Source organism: Amborella trichopoda, chromosome 8, assembly GCF_054954075.1.
Source record: "Amborella trichopoda isolate Santa Cruz 75 chromosome 8, AtrichopodaSantaCruz75HAP2 v2.0, whole genome shotgun sequence".
In the NCBI taxonomy this organism is placed as follows: Eukaryota; Viridiplantae; Streptophyta; class Magnoliopsida; order Amborellales; family Amborellaceae; genus Amborella; species Amborella trichopoda.
Genome location: NC_142343.1, coordinates 39,584,575 through 39,610,336, shown reverse-complemented (window position 1 = coordinate 39,610,336; position 25,762 = coordinate 39,584,575). Strand labels below are relative to the sequence as shown.

Sequence of the window (25,762 nt, the reverse complement as noted above, 5' to 3'; positions counted from 1 at the left end):
GTTTTATAAAATTATTTCCTAGCCCATTAAAGAGATTTGTATCCCTTGAGATTTAAAATCTATCATTTAGATTGGTCTGAAATTCAAACGAACTTTTTTCCATTTAAAATTAAGAGAAATTTATCATTTTTAATAATTTTATATTTTACCATTTCCAACTCATGATCATGTGCATTTTGATGGGTATTTTAAATAAAGATATGGATAAATGGTTAAAATAGTTGATCTTTTATATGTGTTTTGATAAATTTCCCTAAAAGCGATTATTTAAAGTTTAAATGTTAAATCTTAGAAATTCAAAATTTATATCTGCGGGATGGGCAATTTAAATTTAAATTGATTCAAGTTAGATCATTTCAAAAAATAATTTCGAAATTTACATAAAACATAGAGGGAGATTAAATCAATAGTAAAGGACTTACTACCGCTTACAGTATTGTTCTCAAATAAACCCTTAGGCTCCATAAAAAGCATGTGGATCCCTTCTAATTCAAATATAAGATGTATATCCCCCACCCCATTCGGGTACTTTATAGTACTATTTGGTTTTGGTACAAGGAGGTTAAAATTATTCCTAAACTAGAAGATGTGAAATTTGATAATTTGTTGTCACAAAGTTCAAAAGAGAGAGAGAGAGAGGGCGAGAGAGAGAGACTTTGAGCCCAGCCGATAATTTCATATAACAGTCAAACTATAAGATGTGAAATTTGATAATTTGTTGTGTCACAAAGTTCAAAAGAGAGAGAGAGAGAGGGCGAGAGAGAGAGACTTTGAGCCCAGCCGATAATTTCATATAACAGTCAAGAGTAGTTGTGAACTCCAAGCAAATAGTTTTATTGTATCTTACCATGATGCCCCTATTATTTTCAAACCCCAATTTTGCCCTAGAGTTCACCAAATCTTGCCAGGAGAAAGTTAAACTGGAAAACTTACTTTTGACTACATTTTGTCGCTAGAAATTATTGCTGGAAAACCCTTTAACCCCCTCCCTTCTCCCTCTCACTCACACACTCTCTCATCCTTCACCAGTGAACCCATTTATCTATCTCATAAATTTGGGTTCCAAATCCCCCCTAAAAAGAATACAATTCAGGGTAGAAATTTACTTCATTGTGAGGTTCTGCAGCTTCAATTCTTCAATTTAATGGGGGATAACTTCAGTATAGAAGCTTAGACAAATCTTTACAACTTCAAGTAGGATTTTTGGAAATCAGAATAGAGGAGATAGGGTTTAGAAGAGGCTAATATAAAAATCAACCTTAAGAGAATCCTATGTTTAGAAAAGTCTGAAAGTTTTCAAAATACCTGTCATCAAGCACTTACATCTAAATTAATCTGAGATCCAGAAAGGGATATCTGGAGTATTAGAAATAAAGAGCAAGGAGAATAGACACATACCTTCAAAGAAGGGCTAACAGCACGCAGAAAAACCTAGGCTTATTAAGGTAAGATTTAGTTTAGGAATGGGATCCCAAGGTCCTTTATAGTTCGAAACGGAGAAGGGACCACATGGTTCCTTAGTGCTTGCTTAACATGTAAACTGGGCTTCAAGACTCCACATTAAGCATGAGATGAACTGATCAAAACACATGTGAAAGACTCCACATAATCATACTCCACATATTGTCCTCTTTTAAACTGGTAAATTCTAAATGCACGCGGACTTTTCACATACAATGCTTGACGTAGACTCGTGTATAAACATGTGGCCCCAACAGAAACAACATGATCATCACCAGCAGCAGCTGGCAATAATAACAGTCCCTACAGCATAATCATAAAGTAACTACAATACATTCTAAATATAGCATCACAATTACACAAGAAACAGAACGGCAATTGTACATTTAAAATCAAACCTTTTCTATATTGCATTCTTAGAAGAACATGACAAAATATTACATATGAGGTGGCATCACTTAAGCTGCATCATTGATTTCTCCAATTTCCATCCATATTATGAACCTTTGGCAGGGGCAAATTAGAGAATACTTGCTCCAAACAGTTGACATTCTCCTCATGGGGATTCCCTTCCAATCTACACAACTTGTCAAATTCTGTTTTCATTTAAACAAATGGAAACCTCTTTATTCTCTTGAACAGATCAGTCAATACTCATTAAAATGGATTGCTCCAGCCTTCCAAACAACATAAGTCGTCCCAAACATGACAGTGCTGATGAACACAATAGAGAAGACAATAACAAATAGATCGGTGCCCCCAGGAAGTTCAAACGTGAGGCCTTCTTTTGGCAATCCACGCTGGCTATCATCAAATAAGTCTGTTGGGGCTTCAGGCAGGCCAGACCTTGACTTTCCTTTATCGCCTTCCCTTATCGCCTCTAAAACCTTACTCCCCATTTCCGGTCTTTTTGAAGGCTTTGTTTCATTATATCTACTGAGGACCCGAGCAGCCCTTAGCTTTTCCCGAGCTGTGAGGGACGATCTCTTTGAAGGCAGTGATTTATCCGATTTTGCAAGTGGGCCCTCCTGTAAAGTATCAGTGTTTGACTTGGTTGCAGATGCAGAACCATCCCTATCAATTATTGGAGGGTTGGGATTTGTTTTAGAGGCAGGACTAAATGGACTCGGAATCTTGACTCCTGAGAAGTCATTACTCTCACCAACGGGTCTTGCATTTCTTTCAGACTCCGTGTTAACATGGTCTGTTGCAATTCCATCACCATCTGAAACCGAGAGGCTCCTACCCCATCTCTGATTCCTTCGAAGCCTACCTGGCAGAATAAACATACCTAATGAACTCGCACCATGGTTCAGACTAAAACAAGTTGTTTTCCTCAAAATTGAAGATCCATCATCCACGGAATATTTAGTTGCATGTGGGAGCCTTATCTGCAACTGAGATTGATAAGATAATCAGCCCATCATCTCTCTTATTATCCAGTTAATTAATCATTCACTGCATAAATTTTACTGTCAAATCCAGTTTCTTAGCAAACACAGTTTCTTAACCAGTTCATATTGCAATCACATTAATAGTTCACAGCGAAAAAGAACTGAAAAGCCCAAATATAGATAAAATTATATCATAGCACATAAAATTCAGGGTACGTAAAGTAAATTCTTGATATCCACATAACATTGTGAAATATTCACCTCAATTATACGTCGTCCAAGCCTTATCCCAATGACTTGGGGTTGGCTACAAGGAAGTTAAATAAGTAAAAGCAAACTTCCAAGAAGAATAAGTTAAGATGAAATATAAATTAAATGTCAATATTGTTCCAAAAAGTCATTTGATTTCCATATATTTTCAACCTAGTTTGCATCGGTATTCATGTCCACATAATCAATGTTTTTGGAACTTGGAAAGCCAACCAGGGACACTCCAAAGTTGAATTAGCTCTAGATTTCTCCAATGTAAACAATTAGGACGCAGTAATTAAGGTCCCTTACTATCTGGACCCTCCTGGGTATCACCGGACTCAGTTCAAACTCAGATAGACTTCTTTGCAACTTCACTAAATTCAGTCCAAAGGGTCATAAAATGCTATAGACCCGCCCATATTCCCCTGGGACTCTTTCAGTCCACTAAAATCACCAAAGGGACAAATCTGGGTTCAATCTGAATATTCCAAGTCTCCTGATGGATTGGGCGCAACTGCGACTAGTCAATTTATCATTGTTTTCTCAACTTGTAAGTATGATTGCCCACAAGGGTGTTACGGTCATCTGTCAGCTAAATATACAATACACACATCAGGGATTGCCACACTGTATCCAATACAAACATAGCACTCTGTTCCATTTCAACTCTCGGCCATCTAGGGTTTGACACCATCAAGGACTCAGATCCAATCAATCATTGCCCTTTCGCACTTGAAAGGATTCAAGTTTCAATAGAGCATTCACTGCACTTTTAGTTTTATACATTTCTGTTTATTGTCAACCCAAGAAGCCCAATGTTGTTTGGGATTCCCTCCTATTTGTGCCACTTCTGTAGTCAAATGAACTAAATAATTCCCTGCAAATATGTGAAGGGCCATCAAAATCCTCCACCTCCTGATTGATTTTCCAGCAAATTTAGACCTCCTCATTTCTATCCTTCCATGACATTTACAAGCACACATGGACTCCGTTTGAATTTTCTGAAATCTGGAACAAAATCCATTACTTCACTCTATGATATCCATATCCCTTCCCATGGTTAGAAACACATTGGATCAGAGTAACTCTTAAACTCAATGGAGATGACTATACACCAGAGATCTTTTCCATTAAAAAATCTTTGAGGAAAAATAGTATGGGAATATATCTCATGCCAAGGAACATAATCCATCAGCTTCTGAAGGGCATAATGTTTCACCTCGATAGCTGTTTAAGATGATCCGAAGCTTAAATCGAAGATATCTTTGAGATTTACGATCTTGATGAGATTTTAGATGTTCGGGCATTTCGGGTTTCAAATTGCTGTTCAAGGCATGCCAGAAAAATTAGTGACGACTTTAATTCCTTAATGTGAGAGGATTTCTTCCTTTAACTATTTCCTAGCTGTAAAGGGTTTAGGGATACTATCTCAAGGGACTAGAGTTCTTTCCTATATGGATTAGAACCCTTAGAGATATCTTCTAGTTTGATCAGGAAAGTTTCTTGATTGCTCTAGAGTTTACTCCCAAGAGTCACTATCTTTGTACCATTACAACTAGGAAATAATTAAAGAAAGAATCCTTACACACCAAGGAAGTTGGGTCATTGATTTTTCCAACATGCATAAAACCACATTTTGAAGACCGAGACATCTTAATGATGAAAAACCCATAGTGATAAAGGTTGTATATCTCGAAGATTTTAAATTTAAACTATGGATCACTCTATATGGACATTCAAGTGACAACTTACGTCCTTTGAAAGCTGACACCATCAGGACACAACTAATATCATGGAAATGAGAAGAATGGGAGGCTAGAAACTCTCAAAATCTGACTATTTCTCGCCACAATAAATTGATCACTGGAAATTTTGGGTCTCTGACCAATACCGCACAATGCTTTGAGTGTTTCCATTATTGTTATTTACTAGTTCGAGTTGGAGAAAGCCAATGAATGTAGAAGTCAAGATTATCAATCTATAGTACAAATGTAGTTACACCTACATGGATTTTGGATCAACCAAACCTGATAAATCTCCAAACTTGTCTAGACTCATTACTATTATATCTAACACTACAACAAATGGTACTCCACCTTAATCCATAGCCTGTGATATAGATCCCCTCTCCTACAATATTTTTTCTTGGTGTTTTTTCTCCGATAATTAGCCTCCACATATTACTTAGGAACCTTCTCTTATTTGTCTTTTCACACACCAAGTCACCTCAAATTGTAGAAATGGAGTTTATCAAGTTTCAAATCCTGAACTAGATATATCAAATGAATTCCCTTAAGGAAAATAAAAGATGGAAAATAAACTCAAATCTTGAGCCTTCTATCAAGAACAATAACACCCACATAACTACAATAAGATGAAAGACAAAATACTCTTACAAATAAAAAAATAGATGCTAAGCAAATGGATTATTTGCAATGCCAATACTCTTCTACACTTCCCTCAAGATGGTGGGTGTAAACCAGAGTTCCAATTTTAAATATCAGATTTTGGAATTGATCCATAATGAACCCCTTGGTGAAAATATTACTAGCTTGCTCTGGAATCTCAAGTATGTAGCACCGATTGTTCTTCCACAAAATGATAATCAAGTTTAATATGCTTCCTTATGTTTTAAAACCAATTTTGGTTTAAGATAACATCTTCATTAGGAAGGAACACTTGCCCAATTTCAAGAGCCATTAGCAACAAGAGACATTCATAATTTGTTGATAAAAGAGTGGAAAATGGTCATATTTATCAAGAAAAAAATTCCCAATAAGAAAAAGGGATAACATTACATCTTTGTTGCAGAAGGAACACTTCTTCAATTTCAAGAGGCACAACTGTTAATAAAAATTTCTTTTACCAAACACTGAGATTCAAAATTATTTATAGAAGAGGGCAAAATTTTTATTCAGGAAAAGATAACAGATTCCAAGAAGGAAAGGGGGTAATGTAATGGGTAATGGTCTCCAGATTTGCAGTGTGCAGGAAAGGATGTGCCAGAAATACGGCCAACATTGCACTTCCCACATGATATACAAAAAAGAGTGAAGTATTGCATGAAACAAGAAGGTGACATGGGCATGGGCATGCCAAAAAATGCAGTTGCAATTTCCAATCTAAAGAATTTCTTGACAAACTTGGAGTACAAAACATGATGACCATACTTGGAGTACAAAATGACAACTTATACTTTCTTTCCAACTTGTTGAAAGTGGGCTCTAGGCACTGAGATCTTCTCTGACTTGATTTAGGCATAACTCTCTATCTGTAACAGGGAATTAAGTGATGATCTAGGCCACCATGGAAAGGTCCTTTAGTTCTTTTACATGGTCTATCAAGATATTATTAGATTTTGATGACTTTAGAAGGTTTTTCTACTAAAGATAATTCACCTTAACCTAGAATGGGTTGACTTGGCCTGAGTTACATAAACTAGGACCAAGTGAGTGACAAGTTGAGTGCCGTAGAGCTTCTAAGTGAAGGACCAACTTTTCAAACTAAACCTGATTTTGGGTGTTTGGGGGGGGGGGGGAGGGGGTAAATATCATCATCATCACACAATTTTCCCAACTATTTAGGATCAGCTATACAAATCTTGGTCCACTGTTGTACTCTATCGAGGATCATACCCTCTGAGGTCATAAGTCCCCATATCTTTTCTCACTACCTCTAATCATGTCTTTTTAGGCTTGCCCCTTGCCTTTTTTTAGCCTTTCACTAGAACCAAATCGTACCTCCTAACAAGTGGTGTACTGGGGCTGCTTTGCACATACGCAGCTCACCTAAGTCTATTTTTCTCTCATTTTATCACCTATTGGAGCCACACTTAAGTTCTCCTTAATGCTTTTATTTTGAATTCAATCCCTTCTTGTTTCGTCACTCATCCATCTCAACATCTTCATCTTAGTTATGCTCATCCTATGGATATGTTGCTTCTTGACTACCCAACATTCTGCCCTATAAAGCAAAGCTGGTTTCACAACTGCCATATAGAACTTCCCCTTCAACTTCATTGGTATGCAGCGACCACATAAAACTCTAGTTACACATCTCCACTTCGCCCACCCAGCTCTTATTCTATGTGCGACATCTTTTTCAATAAACAGGACTTCAGAGTTATGAGATTTGGAGAAGAACTGGGTATTACCAACACCATAGACATGAATTAAGGAACCATTAGTAATAGACACAGGGTTCATATTTTCATTATTTTGTAGTTTGGACAGACACTGTAAGTTACTAGTCATATGATTCATAACCCCTGAATCTATTATCCAAGGAAAAGTGTCACAGGAAGACATGAAAGCATAAGGGTTACCTGTGTCTACGAATGAAGCAGAAGGATCTTGTGTGGAAGAATAACTATTGTTGTTACTTGGTTGCTAACAATGATCACAATTGCAGTGATGGGTTTGAGTGGTCGCGATCTGAGTGGTAGATCTGTCGGCAATCATGTTATTAATGGGCCTTACGTGTGGGTATTATACCCAACACCCATCCTTCACATGTCCTATATTGTTGTAGTGATCACATCTAAAATGCCCTCTATTACTACGACCCCTTCCACAATCGCGATAATTGTTAGGGTATCCACCTCCACTATTATTTGAAGCCTTTTTGTTTCATACTTCTCGTTATTAGCAACCAGAGAAGATTTCTTAACACTTTCTTCAAAGGTTTTGAAATCAAGATTCATGATTTTCTTCATAGTTATGTTTCGAAATTTAGATTTTTCAAAGAGAGAACAAGAAACAACTTTCGATCAAGCAAGATAATTAAGTCCATTCAAAAGGTACAATAGTAAGTTTCATGCTGGAGATATTTTTTGAATTTGCCATTACGAAAAGATAAACGAAACTAGAAAGACTGACCTGATCAGTAAATAGCAATTAAAGACTAGAAGATGCCTCAATCGGAAACAACCAAATACCTCAATTAGCACTATTGTTCTCTCTCTAAAAATTGCCAATATGCATCCAACTGCCTCAACCCAAAATCAAGGGCCCCAAAAAACAGACCGTGGAGAATAATTAAGAGGATGTCCAAATCCCTTTGAGACAAAAAACCGGAACGGAGAATAATAATAAGAGGTCACAATCGCTGATGCTTAGGTTTGAAACCCTAAGAAGTCCATCAACCAGAATAGTGTAGCTAAGGGTCCAAGGTTTGATAATATGCTAAGTTCGTAGGAGAAATTTCCCTTTGATGCAAAATGAGAGACATAGCAAAGTCTCCTTGCAGGTGTAAAGAAGGAAATGGGTTTTTGGATAGGTTTTGTAAATGAATGCCTACAACAGAGCCCCGCAACACAATTAACTTGGCCAGGTGAAACAGGGTGCTTGCAAAACCCAATTCATAGCCCCTTTTGGATCGGCCATAAAAATAAAAATAAAATAAAAAATAAACCCATAGTTGCAAGTTAAACAACATTGCCTTCAGGAAAGCACAGCTAGAGAGAGAGACAAGCGAGGGTGGAGATCTCCCTTGGGTTTTCAAATCGATAAGCCGCAATAGATCACTAGTGATGGACCATCCTGCTCTGATACCATGTAGAATTTGCAATAAAGGGAAATAGATAAGAGAGAGAAAAAAATCAACAATAAATAGATATGGTTTGGCAATGGTACCTACATCCACTGAAGGTAAACCAATATCTCATTCATAGGGATTACTCTGGTTTACCAGAGATTTATAGAGTTACAACTCTTGCCTTTTAGGTACAATTGTAATCCCACAAACATAGAAAACTCAATAAAGGCAATATATATCTTCAATACTTGATAATTGTCAACATGGAACAAGCGTGACACAATATATCGGAAATTTCAACAGAGGACACCAGCTCACTAACTGGCCTATGGCCATCATCCTATATGATTAAATAACAAAAATCTTGAGCTAACTTCATGATTTAGAAACTCAATGTTTTTTTATATTAAAAGACTAATATGCTAAACATTATTTTCTTCTGAATCATGGTTTTCCAAACAAAATTTTTTAGTATTTCTCTATGCAATCTTGTTGAAACCTTTCAGAAGTTAAGACTCCAAAAATTTGAAGATTATCTTAATTCGAACAACACTCACCAATCAAACAATTTCACCATTAAAATTTAGCATGCCAAACATCCCAAAAGGAAACTCTTTACGCTACGAATCAATAATGACAAGAGTATCTAAAACCACCAAGTAAATCTGAGTAATTGAGACATCAAAATTACCAGATAACCCATTAGGTTTTCCGGTACCGCTATAGGTGACCAGTGTGGAATCAATCTCAGTTTATCAAGATTAACGAAAAGTGATAACTAAGAGAGAAATTTAATTGCAGAAAATCTTGTAAAGAGAATGAGATCACAGCAGTGACATAAATTTCCCACAAACCCATCAAAACCCAACTGCCAAAATAATCCTAGGTAGTCTAATTTAGCCATTATCAGCGCTTCTTTAGAAGAAAGCACACTGTGTAAGGATTACAACCAAAAAATTAAAAAAACAAATGGATAAGGCGAGGAGTGATCAGAACTTACAGTGGGAGTGGAAACCCCAAGTAAGGAGGGAGAAAGAGTGAAAATCATTTTGGGGAGAGGTTGACTGTCTGCTATGTTATCATTGCAGCGAACTCAGTGAGCAGGAGTACTCTCTCTCTCTCCTCTCTTTCTCTCTCTCTCTCTCTCTCTCTCTCGCGCTTAATTGGACAGAATTGTGGCCTTTAGATAACGCGACGCAAGATAAGAAAGCTCGCAGTAACGAACACGATTTTGTACAAGGCCGAGGCCCTAACCAATCCAAGTAAGGCACACCTTCAAATAGTGCCGAAATATGAGTTTTAGAATAAAAAATCTGTTTGATAGCCTGAAACTTTATTTTCATCATTATATATATAATTTAAATGTTTAAAAATAGTGTACATAGACAAGATCTTTAACTTAAAAAATCTTGAAAATTGATGGTCTAGACAATACATTATAAAATGTACAATTTCCAATAGTTGAAATCTATTTTTTCTCATTTCTATACATCTTGAGGTCGAGATGATCAAATATATGCTTTTTCAGTTTCAAAATAACCTTTTCTAATAAAATTTTTAAGGACGATTTAATTTGATTGTTTAGGGCTTCGCACTTATATAAACTTTTCATAAGGTTGCAACTTTTTATTTAAGTTTATGAAGTTTCGACATCGGAGAACTCTCCAATGGATCATCTTAACTTTAGATATAAAAAAAATTGAAGTCCAACAAATAGTATTAATTGGTTTTGGACATTGGAAATAAGGGTGAAAACAAGTCGGATCAGAGCTGGATTTGAATAGTAATATTCGATCTAGGTCCAAACTGGATCCGGATCCTGATTTGAATAATGTACATTGGATCCGGCTCTGGATTACACTATATATATATATATACTATTTAAAAAAGGAAAAAGTTTACATAAAAGGTTGCGACCTTAAAATGTAGAATTAAAGATGCACATAAAAAAAAAAGGTTGTTTTAATGTTGAAAAACCCTCTAATTGATCATCTCGACAACGAGATGTATAAATATGAAAAAAGAAAAGATTTTGAGTCCCTGGAATAGTGCATCTTGCAACTCATTTTCTAGACCATCCATTTTCAAGAATTTCATATGTACATAGATCTACTTGATTTTAATCATTTTTTTTGTTTAAAATTTTATGATTAAAGATGAAAATAGATTTTAAAATCATTTTAAGAACTTTTACACCAAAATTACATCTTACGGTAAAATTTGGAGGTTGCGCCTTAATTGGATTGTTTAAGGTTGCATCCTTCTAGAAACCACACCCATGATATATATATATATATATATATATATATATATATGGGAAAAGATAGGATTAGCCTACTAGCTCATATGAACATATGAGCCCAAGAGCCCAGATTGAATTTGGGCCGATCTGATGATCACAGATATCCGATAGTACTCGAATTTATTTTATTTTTTTCACATATCCAAATCACTTGGAATTTTAAGTGTGTGTTATTCTCATCAAGGCGCACTTAATTAAAATATAAAAAAATTTATCCGCAAAAAATAAAATATCCAAAATACCCCCCAAAATATTTTGAGGGTATTTTGATCAAATTTTTCATGTAAAATATTTTTTTTGATATTTTTCGAAGATTCACCTATTTTTTTATGAATACACACCTAAAATTTCATATTATTTAGATTTATAGAAAAAAAAACTAAAATTCAAGCACTACCAGACATTTGTGATCATCAGATTGGCCCAGATTCAATTTGGGATGTTGGGCTCATATGAACTAGTGGGTTAATCCCATTTTTTTCCTACATATATATATATATATATATATATATATATATATATATATATATATATATATATATATATATATATATATAGTAATGATCCTATAGGACCCTCCCCCACCCATGTGTGTAGGACCTCAAATGATCACCATTAAATTTGGCATGGATCCCTAAAAAAGTTATCACATGTGCGATCCATGCTAAATTTAATGGTGATCTTTTGGGGTCCTACATACATGGTGAAGGAGGGTCCTACATACATGGTGAGGGAGGGTCCTATAGGATCATTACTCATATATATATATATATATATATATACTATTAAAAAAATAGATTGGATCTAGATCGGATCCATATTGGATCTACCTACACCCAGATCCGATCAAAATTTCAATTCAGATATGACTTTTAGGACTTGATCTGGACTTTGGATCCAAATTTTAGGTCCACACCCAAATGGTCCAAAATCCAGGTTTTTAAGCCATATTGGTCAATTCTCACCCGTAATTGGAAATACGTCAGACAAATTTTAGAAGTCCACCTACTTCTACTGTATAAGGGGCGCACCCCATACAAACCTCATCCTTAACTTAACTGCATGTATCATGTGATCCACATGGTTGGTGAAACCAAGGACCACGATCATCACCATCCCAACGATGAGTTGGACCGTGATGGCGACGACTGGGTTTCATTGTACAAATCATTAAGAGATGCATGATGTTCTTATTTCTCCATCACTGTAGAAGCCATTTATTGGACGACGGTGGTAGACAACATGGTTTATAGCTACACCATGGATCATATAATGTTCGGAAATTTACATCGCATTCTCAACTCGTGACCCTCTTAACGAAAGCAACCTCCTCAACTTTGTAATAAGAACCCTAACATGGGGATTTGCCTCTTTATTCACCAAATTATCTGGTTTTGGTGTATTAGTATTTATTTCCAAAGGAAAACTTATGAGAAAATCTTTTTTCTTTTTATTATAAAATTAAAAAATATTTTTGTATATTTTATATTTTACATTCGAGTTCAACTTTTGAGAGTGTGTCTTGTGATTTAACATTTATACGTAAGATTGAGCTCTAAGTTTGGGGAATTTATCTCACATAAAAATTACAAAAAAAAAATTTGAAAATAAATAAAATAATCATGATACACCTACAAATTCTTCTTTTAAGTGCATTATGGTGATATGTATGAATGCCTAAAATTTAAATTTAATTAAATAACATCATCGTTATCTGAACTTTATTCCAATTATTTGGAGTTGGCTACACGAGTCATATTTGCCATTCTACTCTATCAAGGATCACACCTCCAGTCGGACCATAAATCACCATATCTCTTCCAACTACGTCCATCCATGTTTTTTTGGGCTTTTCTCTTGCCATTTTAGAGCCTTATACTTGAGCTACTTCGCTCCTAACCGATGTTATATGCGATCTATGCTATACATAACCAACCCACCTAATTAAAATACAATATTTATTATAATTGTAGAAATGTACATTATATAGAACCATTGTATATAACCATTTTTCAATTTTGAAAATAAATAGAAAATTTTATGTTCAATGCCAAAATCTTGCTTAAGTGCCTAAATCTTTCTCCTCTCCCTCTCCTCACCAATAGGTGAACTTTTGGGATTGTTTACTAGTACGAAGTTTTGGTGCTAGAAGCTAGAACTTCCCATGGGCCCTTCCAAATGAAAGGCTGAATTTCCCATCGAATGTGAAAGGGGTACTTCTCATGGGAAGATCGGCCAAAACTCCTTTTTTTTTTTCTTTTTTTTTTGTCGACGCAAGGCAAAAATTTGAGGGTGAGTCTCCCTTATTTGGGTGCATGTAAAAAAAAAACATTCTAAAAAATACCCCTAATATTTTAGGGTTATTTGGTTGTTTATTTTTTTGCTTTATTTTTAATATATTTTTCATAGATGCGTGTAGGTGAGAAGTATTGATAACGAAAATATTATCTCAATCCGATATATAAAACGAAAAAAATAATCCAAATACTCTACATGCTCTCAAAACTAAAATACTCCCAAATCTGGAAACTTCTAAGTTCATCGAATATAGATTTCCATAGTCTATTACAATTCCAAAACAAGTTATCAAACACTGGTTTCCATAATATTGAGATCTATTTTCACAATCGATTTCAAACACAATATTGAGATCTATTCTCACACCTTCTAGGCTCCAGAACTTCCCAATTTTCCACCTTTCAAATGTTAAAGATATTGTTAGAATTGTTGTTTGAGGATATATATATATATATATATATATATATATATATATATATATATATATATATATATATATATATATATATATATATATATATATATATATATATATATGAAATGGTATATGGAGAAAAAAGGGAAGAGAGGATGAAAAGGTCTACGAAGAAAGAGGGGGGAAGAAATGAAATAGTCGAAGTTCATGACAATTTGAGTACCTTTGGTACCGAGTTTAGAAATACTCGAGAATCTAAAAAATTGGAACTTTGTAAATCGAGGTATTTGAAATTATGGAATTGGCAAAAAATTTGTTCTGTGATCTTTTTTTTTACCAACATTCAATAATTTCATTGATAACTTAAAATGAAATTACATCATCAGAAATAGTAAAAAAACCAAGAGAAATGCCGCCCTTTGCTAATGTATCAGCAACACTATTAGCTTCACGGTAAACATGGGAAAAAGTTATAGATATAGATGCAATAGCATCCATAACCTGCAACCATAAATATCGAAGTTCCCACCGTATTTTTAGCTCCTTCCTGCACCACCTAATAACATTAAGAGAGTCTCCTTCAATTAAACAGTGGGTCTCCAAGCTCCTTTCTATGAAAATATTTACACCTCTAAGCGAGGCACTTAATTCCACAAAATTAGTAGTGGCAGTACCAATCGGTCCCGCATAGGATAAAACAATATTTCCAAAACAATCACAAATAACACCACGAATACCAGCAGGGCCCGGGTTCCCAAAGTGCTCCTATTAAAATTTAGCTTCAGACAACCCACAGGCGGAGCAAACCATAATCCCTTAGGCTGACATCTACTCACACCAAGAGAAACATATTAGAGACATTTACCATAACATCAACTTTTGAGATCCTTCATCCCTCCTTGGACATCGAAATACTTGACCAAATAGAAAGTTTGATTAAATGGACTAACTTGTCAAACTGCAAAACAGATCCCTCAAAAGTTCTCATATTTCTCTCCTTCCAAACTTCCTACAGGATCACCCCTTTTGCAATTTTCTATATTACACCACCAACTTTAGGCAAAAAGGGGAGCGTGAATTGAGTAACAAAATCAAGCATACTAAGAGACAACACTAGGGAAACTCCTACCAAGTCATCAACCAATGCCAAATTCTTGAAGTAAAGGAGCAGTGGATCAAAAGATGAGCTATTGATTCCTCGTCTTTTTTACAAAGTAAACAAATATTTGGCAGAATCTTATCCCTTTTCTGAAGATTATCAATAGTCAAGATTTTGTCCTGCGCAGCCAAGCAAACAAATATTTGAACCTCATGGGGTATTGGCCATTCCATATCTGAGTAATATTAGGACATAGCCATCTCGACCGATCATGGAAAAACAAATTATAGCAAAATTTTACTGAGAAATTACCATCACATTTAATCTCCCCCACACTAACATGTCATCTGCATCTTGTGAAATATACACTTTGTCCAGAAGTTCCATCAGTGAGCACCATTAGGATACTAGCAGATTATTAAAACGCATATATCTGAGAGATATATTTCGTGAATACCGTTGACCTCTCCTTTCCACTGCTTCTCAAATCAAAATATTTGGGTTAAAAACCACACGGAACAAATTAGGAAAAGCATATTTAAGAGGAAAATCCCCAAACCATTTGTGATGCCAAAACAAAACATGTTAACCACTTCCAACATTCTACCTAAAGTAACTAGAAATCATAGGCCTACAGTTATAAATAGCTCGCTACATATAAGATGTATCATTACCTCTACCACCAGCAGGCCATAAATCATAACAATTCATCCCATATTTAGAAACCAAAACTTGGTACCAAAGATAAACTTTCAAGTGTGTACTGCGCCACAACAGAGCTTAGTTAAACATTCTAACATTCCAAATACTCAATCCACCTTCACGCTTGGGAGTACAAACTCTATCTCATCTTAACAAATTGAATATTGTTCTCACCATAAAAACCCCACAAAAATCTCTCATCATCCTTTCAATTCTTTTCCTTATTGAAGCTAGAATTTGGATCACCGACATTTAGTACACTAGAAGGTTAGCCATACATGATCTTAAAGGCATAACCCTACCTCCCAAGGATAGATATTAATGCTTTTAAAAATCAAGATTGACTTGCACCCTCTCAATTATCCTATCCCATACCGCAATAGAAAATTTTGAATCTGAATTGGTAAACTCAAATATGTGATTGAGAAAGAACCCACTTTGCATCCCATTACAATAGCTAGATTATTCATTAATGATTCGGCACAATTTATACCCACCAAGGATGACTTATGGAAATTAACTTTGATCCCCAGGGTTGCTTTGCAAATTTCAAGAAACCTTGCGATATTACCCAATTGTATTGCCTCTGCATCATAAAAAATAAGTGTATCATCAACGTATTGTAAGTGGGAGACCGTAATATTGGAATTTGCAATCTTGAATCCTGAAAAGGCTTCCACCCTTTCCATTTTAGTCAAAATTAAGCTAAAACATTCTGCATAAATGGTAAATGAGAATGAAGAGAGTGGACCACCTTGGCGAAGACCTCTAGAGGCATTGAAAAAGCCAGTGGGACTCCCTTTAAAGAGAACAGAGAAATGAGCTGAAGAAAGGCAGCCATAAATCCAACTCTTCCATCTCACTCTAAAACCCATCAGCTTCATAATCTCTAACAATACTGCCCACTCCACCATATCATATACCTTTTCCATATCCAATTTCAGTAAAACTCTCAGCTTCTTACTCAATACCCGAGAATGGATACATTCTTGCGCCACTAGAACACTATCAGTAATTTGATGGTCATGAATAAAAGCAAACTGTGAGGTTGAGATGAGAAAAGGAATGATCCCTTTGAGGCGCTCAGCAAGAATTTTAGCAATAATTTTATAAACACTCTTCAACAAGCTGATAAGTATGATATCTGTAAGCTCAGATATCACAGAGTTTTTCGGAATCAAGGCCAGAAAGGTTGAGTTAATTCCTTTAAAAATATGACCTCTAATGAAGAATTCTTCGACTAGCAGTAGTAATTCATCATTAACAATATTCCAAACTTTATGGAAAAAACTTAAAGGAAAACTATCTGGGCCTGGCGTCTTGTCACTGAGCATTGCAAAAATTGCATTTTTTACTTATTCAATAGTGATCTCCTTCTCCAAGAACTCTATACGCTCCACATCCAACATCTTAAAGGAACATTAGCGAAATTGGGAATCAAGGTCACCTCCTTAGAAAATGCATTCTTGAAAAGTTGCATAATTCCCAACTCCATAGCAGCACTATCATCAGAATCAGTCTCAGGAATGGTCAAACCCGAAATATCATTATGTCTTCTCCTAGCACTAGCAATAGCATGGAAATACTTAGTGTTAAGGTCTCCTTCTTTCAACCACTTATTTCTCGATCTCTGTTTCCACTAAATTTTCTCTGCTCTTCGTAACTCCTATAACTCCTTAAGTTTCACACTATACTCAATCACTGCTTGCTCTGTAAACACACCATTCACTTGAGTGTTAAGATGCAGCACCTCAATCTCAGCTAGAATCCCCTCAATCTTAGCCTTTAGATCAACCTTATTCTCTTTCTTCTATGCAAGTAGTTTATATTTGACATTCAACATTTTTTTGCGAAGTTGAAAATCCATGGAATCAACAACCTCAGTATTTAACCAAGTCCTACTAATAAGATCAACTACCTCTTTATCTTCCAGCTAGCTTAAGTCAAATATAAAAGGTTTTGGCCCACCTATGAGACTCCGCGTAATGAGAAGAATAAACAAGTGATCGGAAGATAAACATACTAGAGATTCGACAGAAACGAGAGGAAAAGAATCCAACCATTCTACCGCAATCAAGAGCCTATCCAAATTTGACATCGTAAGATTACCTACACTATTATTGGACCAAGTGAACCTATAACCAATAATAGGAAGATCCAGAAAGGCACTATCTTCAAGGAACCTGTTAAACCTTCTCATAGAAGAATTAATATGATGGCCTGTTAAACATTCATTAAGCCACCTAAAAAGATGGAAATCCCCCCTAATTACAATGGGGTAAGACACAGAACGAATGACCCCATTCATATCATTAATAAAGCCCACTTTTAGATAAGAGGTAGAAAGCTTATAAACATTCATAAAGCCCCAAGAAAAACCCGGATTGGGACCCATAAAACCCAAAAACAATAAGTTGTCTTTAACTACAGACTCAAAATTAGAAACCACTAAAAGATCCCAAAGGATTCAAATCCCATCAGAGTTTTTAACAATGTCAATCCCACAAAAACAGACCGCCCATGAGCCTCGAACTTCTCTGGCCCTAGAAAGAGTAAGACAGGGAAGTTTAGTCTCATGTAAAGCTAAAATAACAGGTTTAAACTTAGAAACTAAAAATAAAATATCAATTTTCCTCCTGGGGTCACCCAACCCTTTTACATTTCAAGACATAATATTCATCAAAAAGAAGAGGAAGGAAAGGAAGAAAAACCTGGCGCAGATGGACTATCCCCAAAGTAGGCTTCTTCCAGCATCATGGACTCCAGGTAATCTTCTTCTGCAGATGACTCAAAAGCTTAATCAATATGTACCATCTCTGGATCATGCTAAGCAATCGTTGCAGCAGCCAAAAATCCTCCCTTAAGGACACCATGTGCTTCCAATCTTACCAACGACTGCACACCAGGCTTAAAAACCTTCTTCTTTTTTTCCGTTGCTGGCGCTTTACCTGTCGGGGTGCTGACCACAACATTCTTTGAGAGACTTACAGTCACATTCTGCTCCACCTTATCATCCACAACACACTTAGCCTTTCGACGTTTTCTTATCTCTTCCATCATCACAACAAGAGGAACATCCTCCATGCCCATGTCAACTAACATTTTTTGCAGTGACGAAGAGTCATCAGCATGGGCCTGAATGGGTAGAGGAAAGGTGTCTGCATTCGGGGGATTAACATCCAAAGGTAGTGCCGCAGGGGACACCATCAAAGGCAACTCTAAAGGATCAAGAACCACCTCCTTCTCTTGTAACTCATTTGCAATCGGGGGATTGATATCCAAAGGTAGCGCCAAAGGGGGCACCACCATGGGCATCTCCAAAGGTTCAGGAGCCATCTCCTCTTCCTGGATAATAGCAGCTTTACCCTTTAAAAGTAACTGTGGCTCCCCAAGATCTACCACCACTATGGCCAAAGGGTCAATTAACAACGGGTCATACCGTGAATGACTTTTCATCTCTCTCTTTACAGCAGCCAACCTAAAAAGCAGATGATGCATCTTCAAATTGAAGAAGACTTTACAAGCAGGAAACACCAAGACTGTCCCACTTTTTTTCGATGAACAAGGAGATACACCAAGGAAGTCACCGATGAAGAAAAAGGCAAACAACAACACTCAACCTTCTCCTCTAAAAGCTCCTTTGTCGCAGCGAAGGAGAGAGCTGCCACCTATATGGGGAAATCATTCTCAATGATCGATTGCTGACAGGTAATCTTTTCTCTATGCGAGGAAATCTTGGGACCAAAATTCGCCGGCAAGACGTCACTTTTTTCATCGCGTAAAAAATTGAGAATGAGGTGGACCTGCACGATCACCAGCTACCAGCGTCTTGGTCCCACTAAAATGTTCTCGCGAATGATCATCCCAAATCCAATCCTTTGGGACTTTCGTAACTGCATCCGAACTTTTTGCTTCTATATATATCTTCATGTCATCATTCCCTCCTTTGATAAATTTTTGGGAGTTATTAATTGAATTAGAAAAATCCGCTGTGAAATCCAAAAACCTGCCCATAGGAATCCACCTTTTTGAAATTTTGGGAGTTACATAATTTTGATTTTCGAATTTCCCAAAACACCGGTGGAAATGACTCTTCGAATGAAACCTCCTCGAAAAAATGGCCGGCATCTTAACTTTTACTGACAACTTCCTGGCGTTCAAGGGATGACCACCAGAAGCCCTACCAGAACTCTCCATCCCCTTTACCCTAGACTCACAAAAAACCTGAATATTGAAGAAATCATCTCCAATGGCGAGGCAAATAAACTCTTGGAACTGAGAGCCTTTAGCTCGAATCATTTTAACAAGCACCCCATTACAAACAGGATTCAGAAACGAGTTCCAATCCATGTCCAAATACGAACCCAAGGTTCCCACAATCTTTTTAATGATGGCCAAGTTCTAAGCATGCAGAGGAATACCACAAAGGCGAGTCCAAACAATCTCTTTCTGAATAAAGGTACCATGATCAGCTGGCTTCCATAAATCCAATGAAAGGTGACTACTTTGGATTCTACAAAAACGATTTTGGAAAGCTCTACTAACCTCATCCTTAGAACGAAGTTTAAAGACAATTTTATTCTCTCCAATAACCTTAACATCGGGACGAAAAGAAAGATTATATCCCCTCTGAGCCCAGTCAGAGAGACCAAAAAAATCAGAGCTATGAAGAGAAAAGGAACTTGACACAAAGAACTCGGGTTTAATATTAAGCTTGTCTCATTCTGATTTCTCAACTCGCACTATCATAGGGAAAGTAGACCTACCACAGTCTTCCCCCAAAACACCTACTGTAGTAGCCATCCCAGGTTTACTCAGTCATGCCCAAGAAATCCCGTCACAACCTCTCCATTCTCATTGTTGTTCGGTGATCTATGTGGAAGATATGTGGTATCCCATATTTGATTACACATGTGAATATGGAAACCAGCCTCGGCTAACCAAACAATTTATTGATAAAAAGTTGATATTTGTTCAATGAAAGGGATTTTAAAATCATAGATCGTCCATAGTAGGTCTAATAGAATAGATTTCATACCATAGAAATACTAATAAAATTTTACTTTATATTGTATTTTGAATTATTCCGTTTCTTTACTGTTAAATTTATAGAAATTATGAGATACATCCTTTATAATTTCCTTTATTTCAAAGTTACTTTTATTTTTAGCTTAATACATCTCTACCCATTTTCTAGTGATTTTTGTATATATATATATATATATATATTTCAACAAATTGTCAAACACAAGCTTTAGCATTCCTGCAGGTTATTAAAGACACTCAAAACTTCTTTTGAGATCTTCTTTCTTCCTAACAAAGAAAAACTTCCTTTCAGTTATCAAAGATACCCTTAATGTAAAATTGACAAAAAATAAATAAAACAAAGTGCAACTTTGGGTTTTGAACTCCCAATGTTTTGGCCTTTTGGGTATCTCAAAAACTCTCTAGCTAACTTCCCAATTCAAGGTAAATAATGAGTAATGTATAATAAAATATTCTTTGTGCTTTTCTTCCACTAACCTGGGCAATGTGGATCACTGATTCCACCTCAAGATCAGAGGGTGGGTGATCTCCCTACCGATATTTTTAAAAATATTTATAAGAACTATAAATTTGTGAATTGAATGAAAACTATTAGGAAAAGGTTTCTATACTTCCTTTACAATATGGAAGATGTATACTTTCCTCCCATCCAACCGTGTAATTTTGATAAGCCACTTACCATTTGATCTAGATCCAATGCTTCACAGTATTTTATTTGTAATTTTTTTACATATTTTATAAATATAAAATTTGGTACGCGCAATCTCTTAATGGGGCACACCAAAAAAACATACAAAAAAAAATGTTTCCGATAAAATAAAATGGCCAAAATACCCCTTGAATCTTTTAGGGGCATTTTTGTCATTTTATTTTATTGAGTACTTTTTTTTTTTTTTTTTTTTTTTTTACAGGTGTGAGTTTAAGAGAGGAGTGGACTCCCAATCTTTTATGTCAAAAGTGCTTCGTAGAAAATATTAAAAATAAAATAGTATAGAGGCGTGACATTGTGATTAGTATCATCTCAGCCGTCCATTCAGAATGAACGGTTCAATAGGGGGAAGTATATAAGTTTTATACATTAAAAAAAGTATAGAAAGCTTACCCAAACTATTATTCTCAGTTTTTACGTCACTCACAAAATGGTGGCATTTCACTAGGATGAAGTAAATTAGATTAAACAATCCTTTGTGAGATAAGTATATTCCATAAGGTTAAGAAAACAATTTTGTTCATACACAAGTTCTTTGTATTAAATTCCACCACATTAAGGACCATTAGAGAAAAGAAATTATTTCTTGAATTCATGAAATTCCAACCTAACGACCATTAAGAAGCAGCAAACATCTAAGTAAAAGAAGCGGTAATAAAAAAATTCCTTTTTATATCTTAAGGAACATACACAAGAAACAGAACATGGGTCAAGCCATAAAATCTACATGACTTCCTAACCTAAATAAGCTCTCTCTTCAATATTGAAAAGGGACTCATTTTTGAGGACTAATATACCATCTAATCGCTAAATTAAATATGATCCAAGAAGATGAGATATTAAAGCAAGAGACCTTGGAGATCTCAAATATTTGCAAGATCCCTTGTGACTGTGGTGTTTGCTATGAAACCATACATCCTTTCAGTCGGATGCACAACAAAAAAAAATACATATTTGGAGGGATCACCGCAGATCGATTGTCCCCTACAAGTAGCTCTGAATTCCTGCAGCCCAGTTCCGCAACAGCCCCATTACACCTCAATGAAACCTGGAAACAAATATTTGCAAATGAAATAAAAATAACAATGCATCAAATCATGGTCTTAATAGAAACAATAATACATCAAATCATGGTCTTCAATCTATTGAAGGTTTTTAGAGAAAAGAAATTTCTAAGAAAGTACTTTCTCTTACCATATTTTGAAGGATTGTGCACTGCGTCTTGAATAATTTCATATATATCAGCATAGACCGCTATAACATCAGTACCCAACACTTTGGGGTGTAGCAAGAGCAGTCTTGACCTTGTTGTTGAAAGATATGGCAAGGTCGTTGAAGAATGGCACACAATCCACAGAGAGTAATGCATTTTTAATCAGAAGCAAGCATCCCAATGGAGGGATTCCAACCACAGAGAATCTTCTACTGCGAACATTATACATTGCATAAAGAGAGATGCATGTCAGTAAGAAGGAGAGGATATATATAAAAAGAGAAACCTATTTTACATACATATCGATAGGTACTTGACCATTTGCATTTTAAAGAGAGATCTGTAACAACGCAAACAAAACCACATTAGTACCTCTTTTTAGTAAAAAAAAAGGGTATTTGTCGCACTTCTTCAACTACCTAAAATTTTCACCTTGCTTGCTCGATTAATTATAATAATGTTAATACTAGTACCAAAATAACTGCTAGTAATTTCCTACAAATACAACAATGCTTTCTACTGCTGGGGCCATTACTACCATCACTCCTAATAGTAATGGTGAGGATGATGAAGATTACAATGCTATGGAAAATAGTAAGAGTATAGAGGTGGTGTTTGATGATACTGTGATATTAGCTATGTAATCATCGTAATTGATGGCTAAAATAGTAACAGTATAGATGTGTTTGATGATACTATGATATTAGCGATGTAATCATCATAATTGATGGCTTACGCATCGTAACTGAAGGCTACTGAAGCAAAGCTAACACCAGGTAGCATATCTTCACTCCTGGGCCTTTCTCTAAAAAACCTAGGATAGTACTTCCCAGACTCATAGATCAGCTGTACAAGGAAAACAAAAACAAAAGCCCTTCAATTATTTCTTCTTAGTTTTATTAGTTATTTGGGTCGGTTCAGGCAAGGTCGAAACTTTATCCGTAGACTATCCATTTTATTTATACAGTTTATGTAAAGTTGAAACCTTATTTGTAGACTATCCATTTTACTTATGCGGTGTAGATTTGAGACATCTTTTAAGATAGTGTCAATACATGGCATGTGTTTTAAGATTGTGTCCAATCCACACCATCTAAATAAACTGAACGGTGTAAAGTAACACAACCTTATTTCTATAAATAAGGTTGCAACCTTATAATAAACTTTTTTCTGAGCTAATACATAGTCATTAACCACACAATTTATAGTATACCATGCTCTTGTTCAATCCGGAACAAGTTCATGATTCGGTCATCGACTGCCGATTCTTGAAAATAAGTGGTAGAGATTTAACCAAAACTATACTTGGTTATGTATTTGTCATTAGAAAGTAGAGCTAATCTCAACCGTCATTCAAAACATATGATCAATGCCCTACCTATGTATCGCATATGGCATACTTTATGACCGATAAGGAAAAAATATTAGACAAATTCTTTTAGAGAAAAAATACAAAAGACCATCATCCTTACCTATAAGATCCATGGGAGTCTCCCATTCGTGATCTATATTGTGGGGCGATGGCCTTCAAAATCCTGCCATATGGTGCATAGTTGCCCTTAAACGAATTTCTCAATTGATTGTTGCTTTCGGGGGTCTAGAGCGGTCACATTCTTTCTAGCCACTATGTCCCCGACTTCGCACTGATGGCCTTGAGAAGGTTGAGCCTCGCCTCCAAGCCTTGAACATCGATGGCCATGGTGTTGGACGCTCGTGTAGGGACCCAGGGCCTCGCACTTTGCTCACATCAAGTCACGAATTTCGAGCCTTGAGACTGTTTTGTTGCGCATGTTTCCCCGTTCCAACAACACATACTACTCCTAATCCCAATTGCATCAGCACCGCTAATGCTAAGAACCAATGCAGAGTCTTCTCCATCTTTAAAAATCTGCAGGCATTAACATGTAAACCAATGTTATATATATGTATAAATTACTAAGAAAATTTTAGATCCAATATAAAGTTCAGTCCGTTACTATTGAGGAGTTTAAGAGAGAGAGACTGGCAATTAGAGTCCTAACAGGACATCCAGAGAGATTTGAAAAACAATGTTTTGATTCCGCTTGACGTACTTAAAATTGGTATCGGAACCATGATCCTATCTGTATAAACAATTTTTATATCAGCACTATTTCCAAGTCCTGATAAAATATTGTTCACCACAGTCATAATAGTAATAAGCCACCATCAGTCGCCAAAGTCGTGCATCATAAATCGCCAAAGTCTTGAACAGTGCCACAGACAGGCCATTAATTCATTGACTCGGTTAACTTGTATGAGTAATTACTTGACGATGAGAAAGAATTCATGTCAATAAGCGAAGACGATGGAAACAAAAATGAAGACGATAGTACTGGAATTTTGCTACCACTCAATTAATGGGTCGGGACGACTCCACCAAACTCCAAAACACGTGGCCCACCAAAAATTTTGGGTTCTATCATTGATTTCATCAGGAAAATGTTGTGCAAAGCTTATTGCCCTATCTATGGGAATGATAGAATGGTTATGGATATTGTGTCTTAAAAATCGAATTTTTGTATGGAATAATTTGATTTTCTTTCTTGACAAGACTAGCCTTGTACTTTTAATTGCCTGCAAAAAGATTGTGAGATGTTTTCAATATTATTCTATTGAATCAGAATAAACTAACACATCATCAATATAGACAATCATAAATTGAGTGAATGGTGTAAATATATCATTCATAATGTGTTGGAATTCAGAGGGACCATTCTTTAATCCAAATGGCATTACATTCCATTCACAGTGTCCAAATGGTACCACAAATGCAGTTTTATATTTATTTTTTCCGTAATGTCAATTTGCCAGAATCCAAATTTCATATCAAATTTTGAAAATATTTGTGATTCCTAAAGTCGATTAAGTAAATCTCTTTTATTAAGGATTAGATATTTAATCCATCTCAAAGCTTTATTTAAAAGCTTATAATTAATAACAAGTCTTGAAACTTCTGTTTTTTTATCAAAGGCTTTTTCAACATAAAGAGAGATTGGCAAGTAGAGTCCTAATAGGACATGGAGAGAGATGGTAAAAACAATGTTGTGTTGTGATGGAAGGTATTTCAATAATCAGATATATAACAAATGGCGTTATATATGAAATACTTAATTAATTCCAAGAATAGTGGCATTCTTCAAATGGCATTAATTGGTGCTATTACCAATAACGGTGGGCATCAAAACCATTACAATTTATATTGGAACCTGTTAAAGGTCGTTACAATATGACACTGTTCTTTGTCCGTCATGTAAAACATAAATAATTGTTGATTCCTACACAATGAAATGCGGCGATTATGTGATTTCTAGGATT

The 25,762-nt window shown here is 35.7% G+C and overlaps 1 protein-coding gene across 1 annotated transcript; it reads right to left on the bottom strand.

Moving 5' to 3' along the window:
- Nucleotides 1–1,846: 1,846 nt before the first annotated feature.
- On the bottom strand, nt 1,847–9,817 carry LOC18433489 (uncharacterized). Its single transcript, XM_006843577.4, has 2 exons — nt 9,643–9,817; nt 1,847–2,858 (listed from the first exon to the last, which is right to left on the bottom strand). Exons 1-2 carry the CDS (start codon nt 9,688–9,690, stop codon nt 2,109–2,111), a joined length of 798 nt encoding a protein of 265 aa, XP_006843640.2. The 5' UTR covers nt 9,691–9,817; the 3' UTR covers nt 1,847–2,108.
- Nucleotides 9,818–25,762: the final 15,945 nt, after the last annotated feature.

Excerpts from the sequence above, each read along its gene's own strand:
- LOC18433489 (XM_006843577.4), bottom strand. The coding sequence starts at position 9,690 with ATGATTTTCACTCTTTCTCCCTCCTTACTTGGGGTTTCCACTCCCACT. Across the intron at positions 2,859-9,642 it reads TTGGGGTTTCCACTCCCACT|TTGCAGATAAGGCTCCCACA; the intron begins GTAAGTTCTGAT and ends TATCAATCTCAG.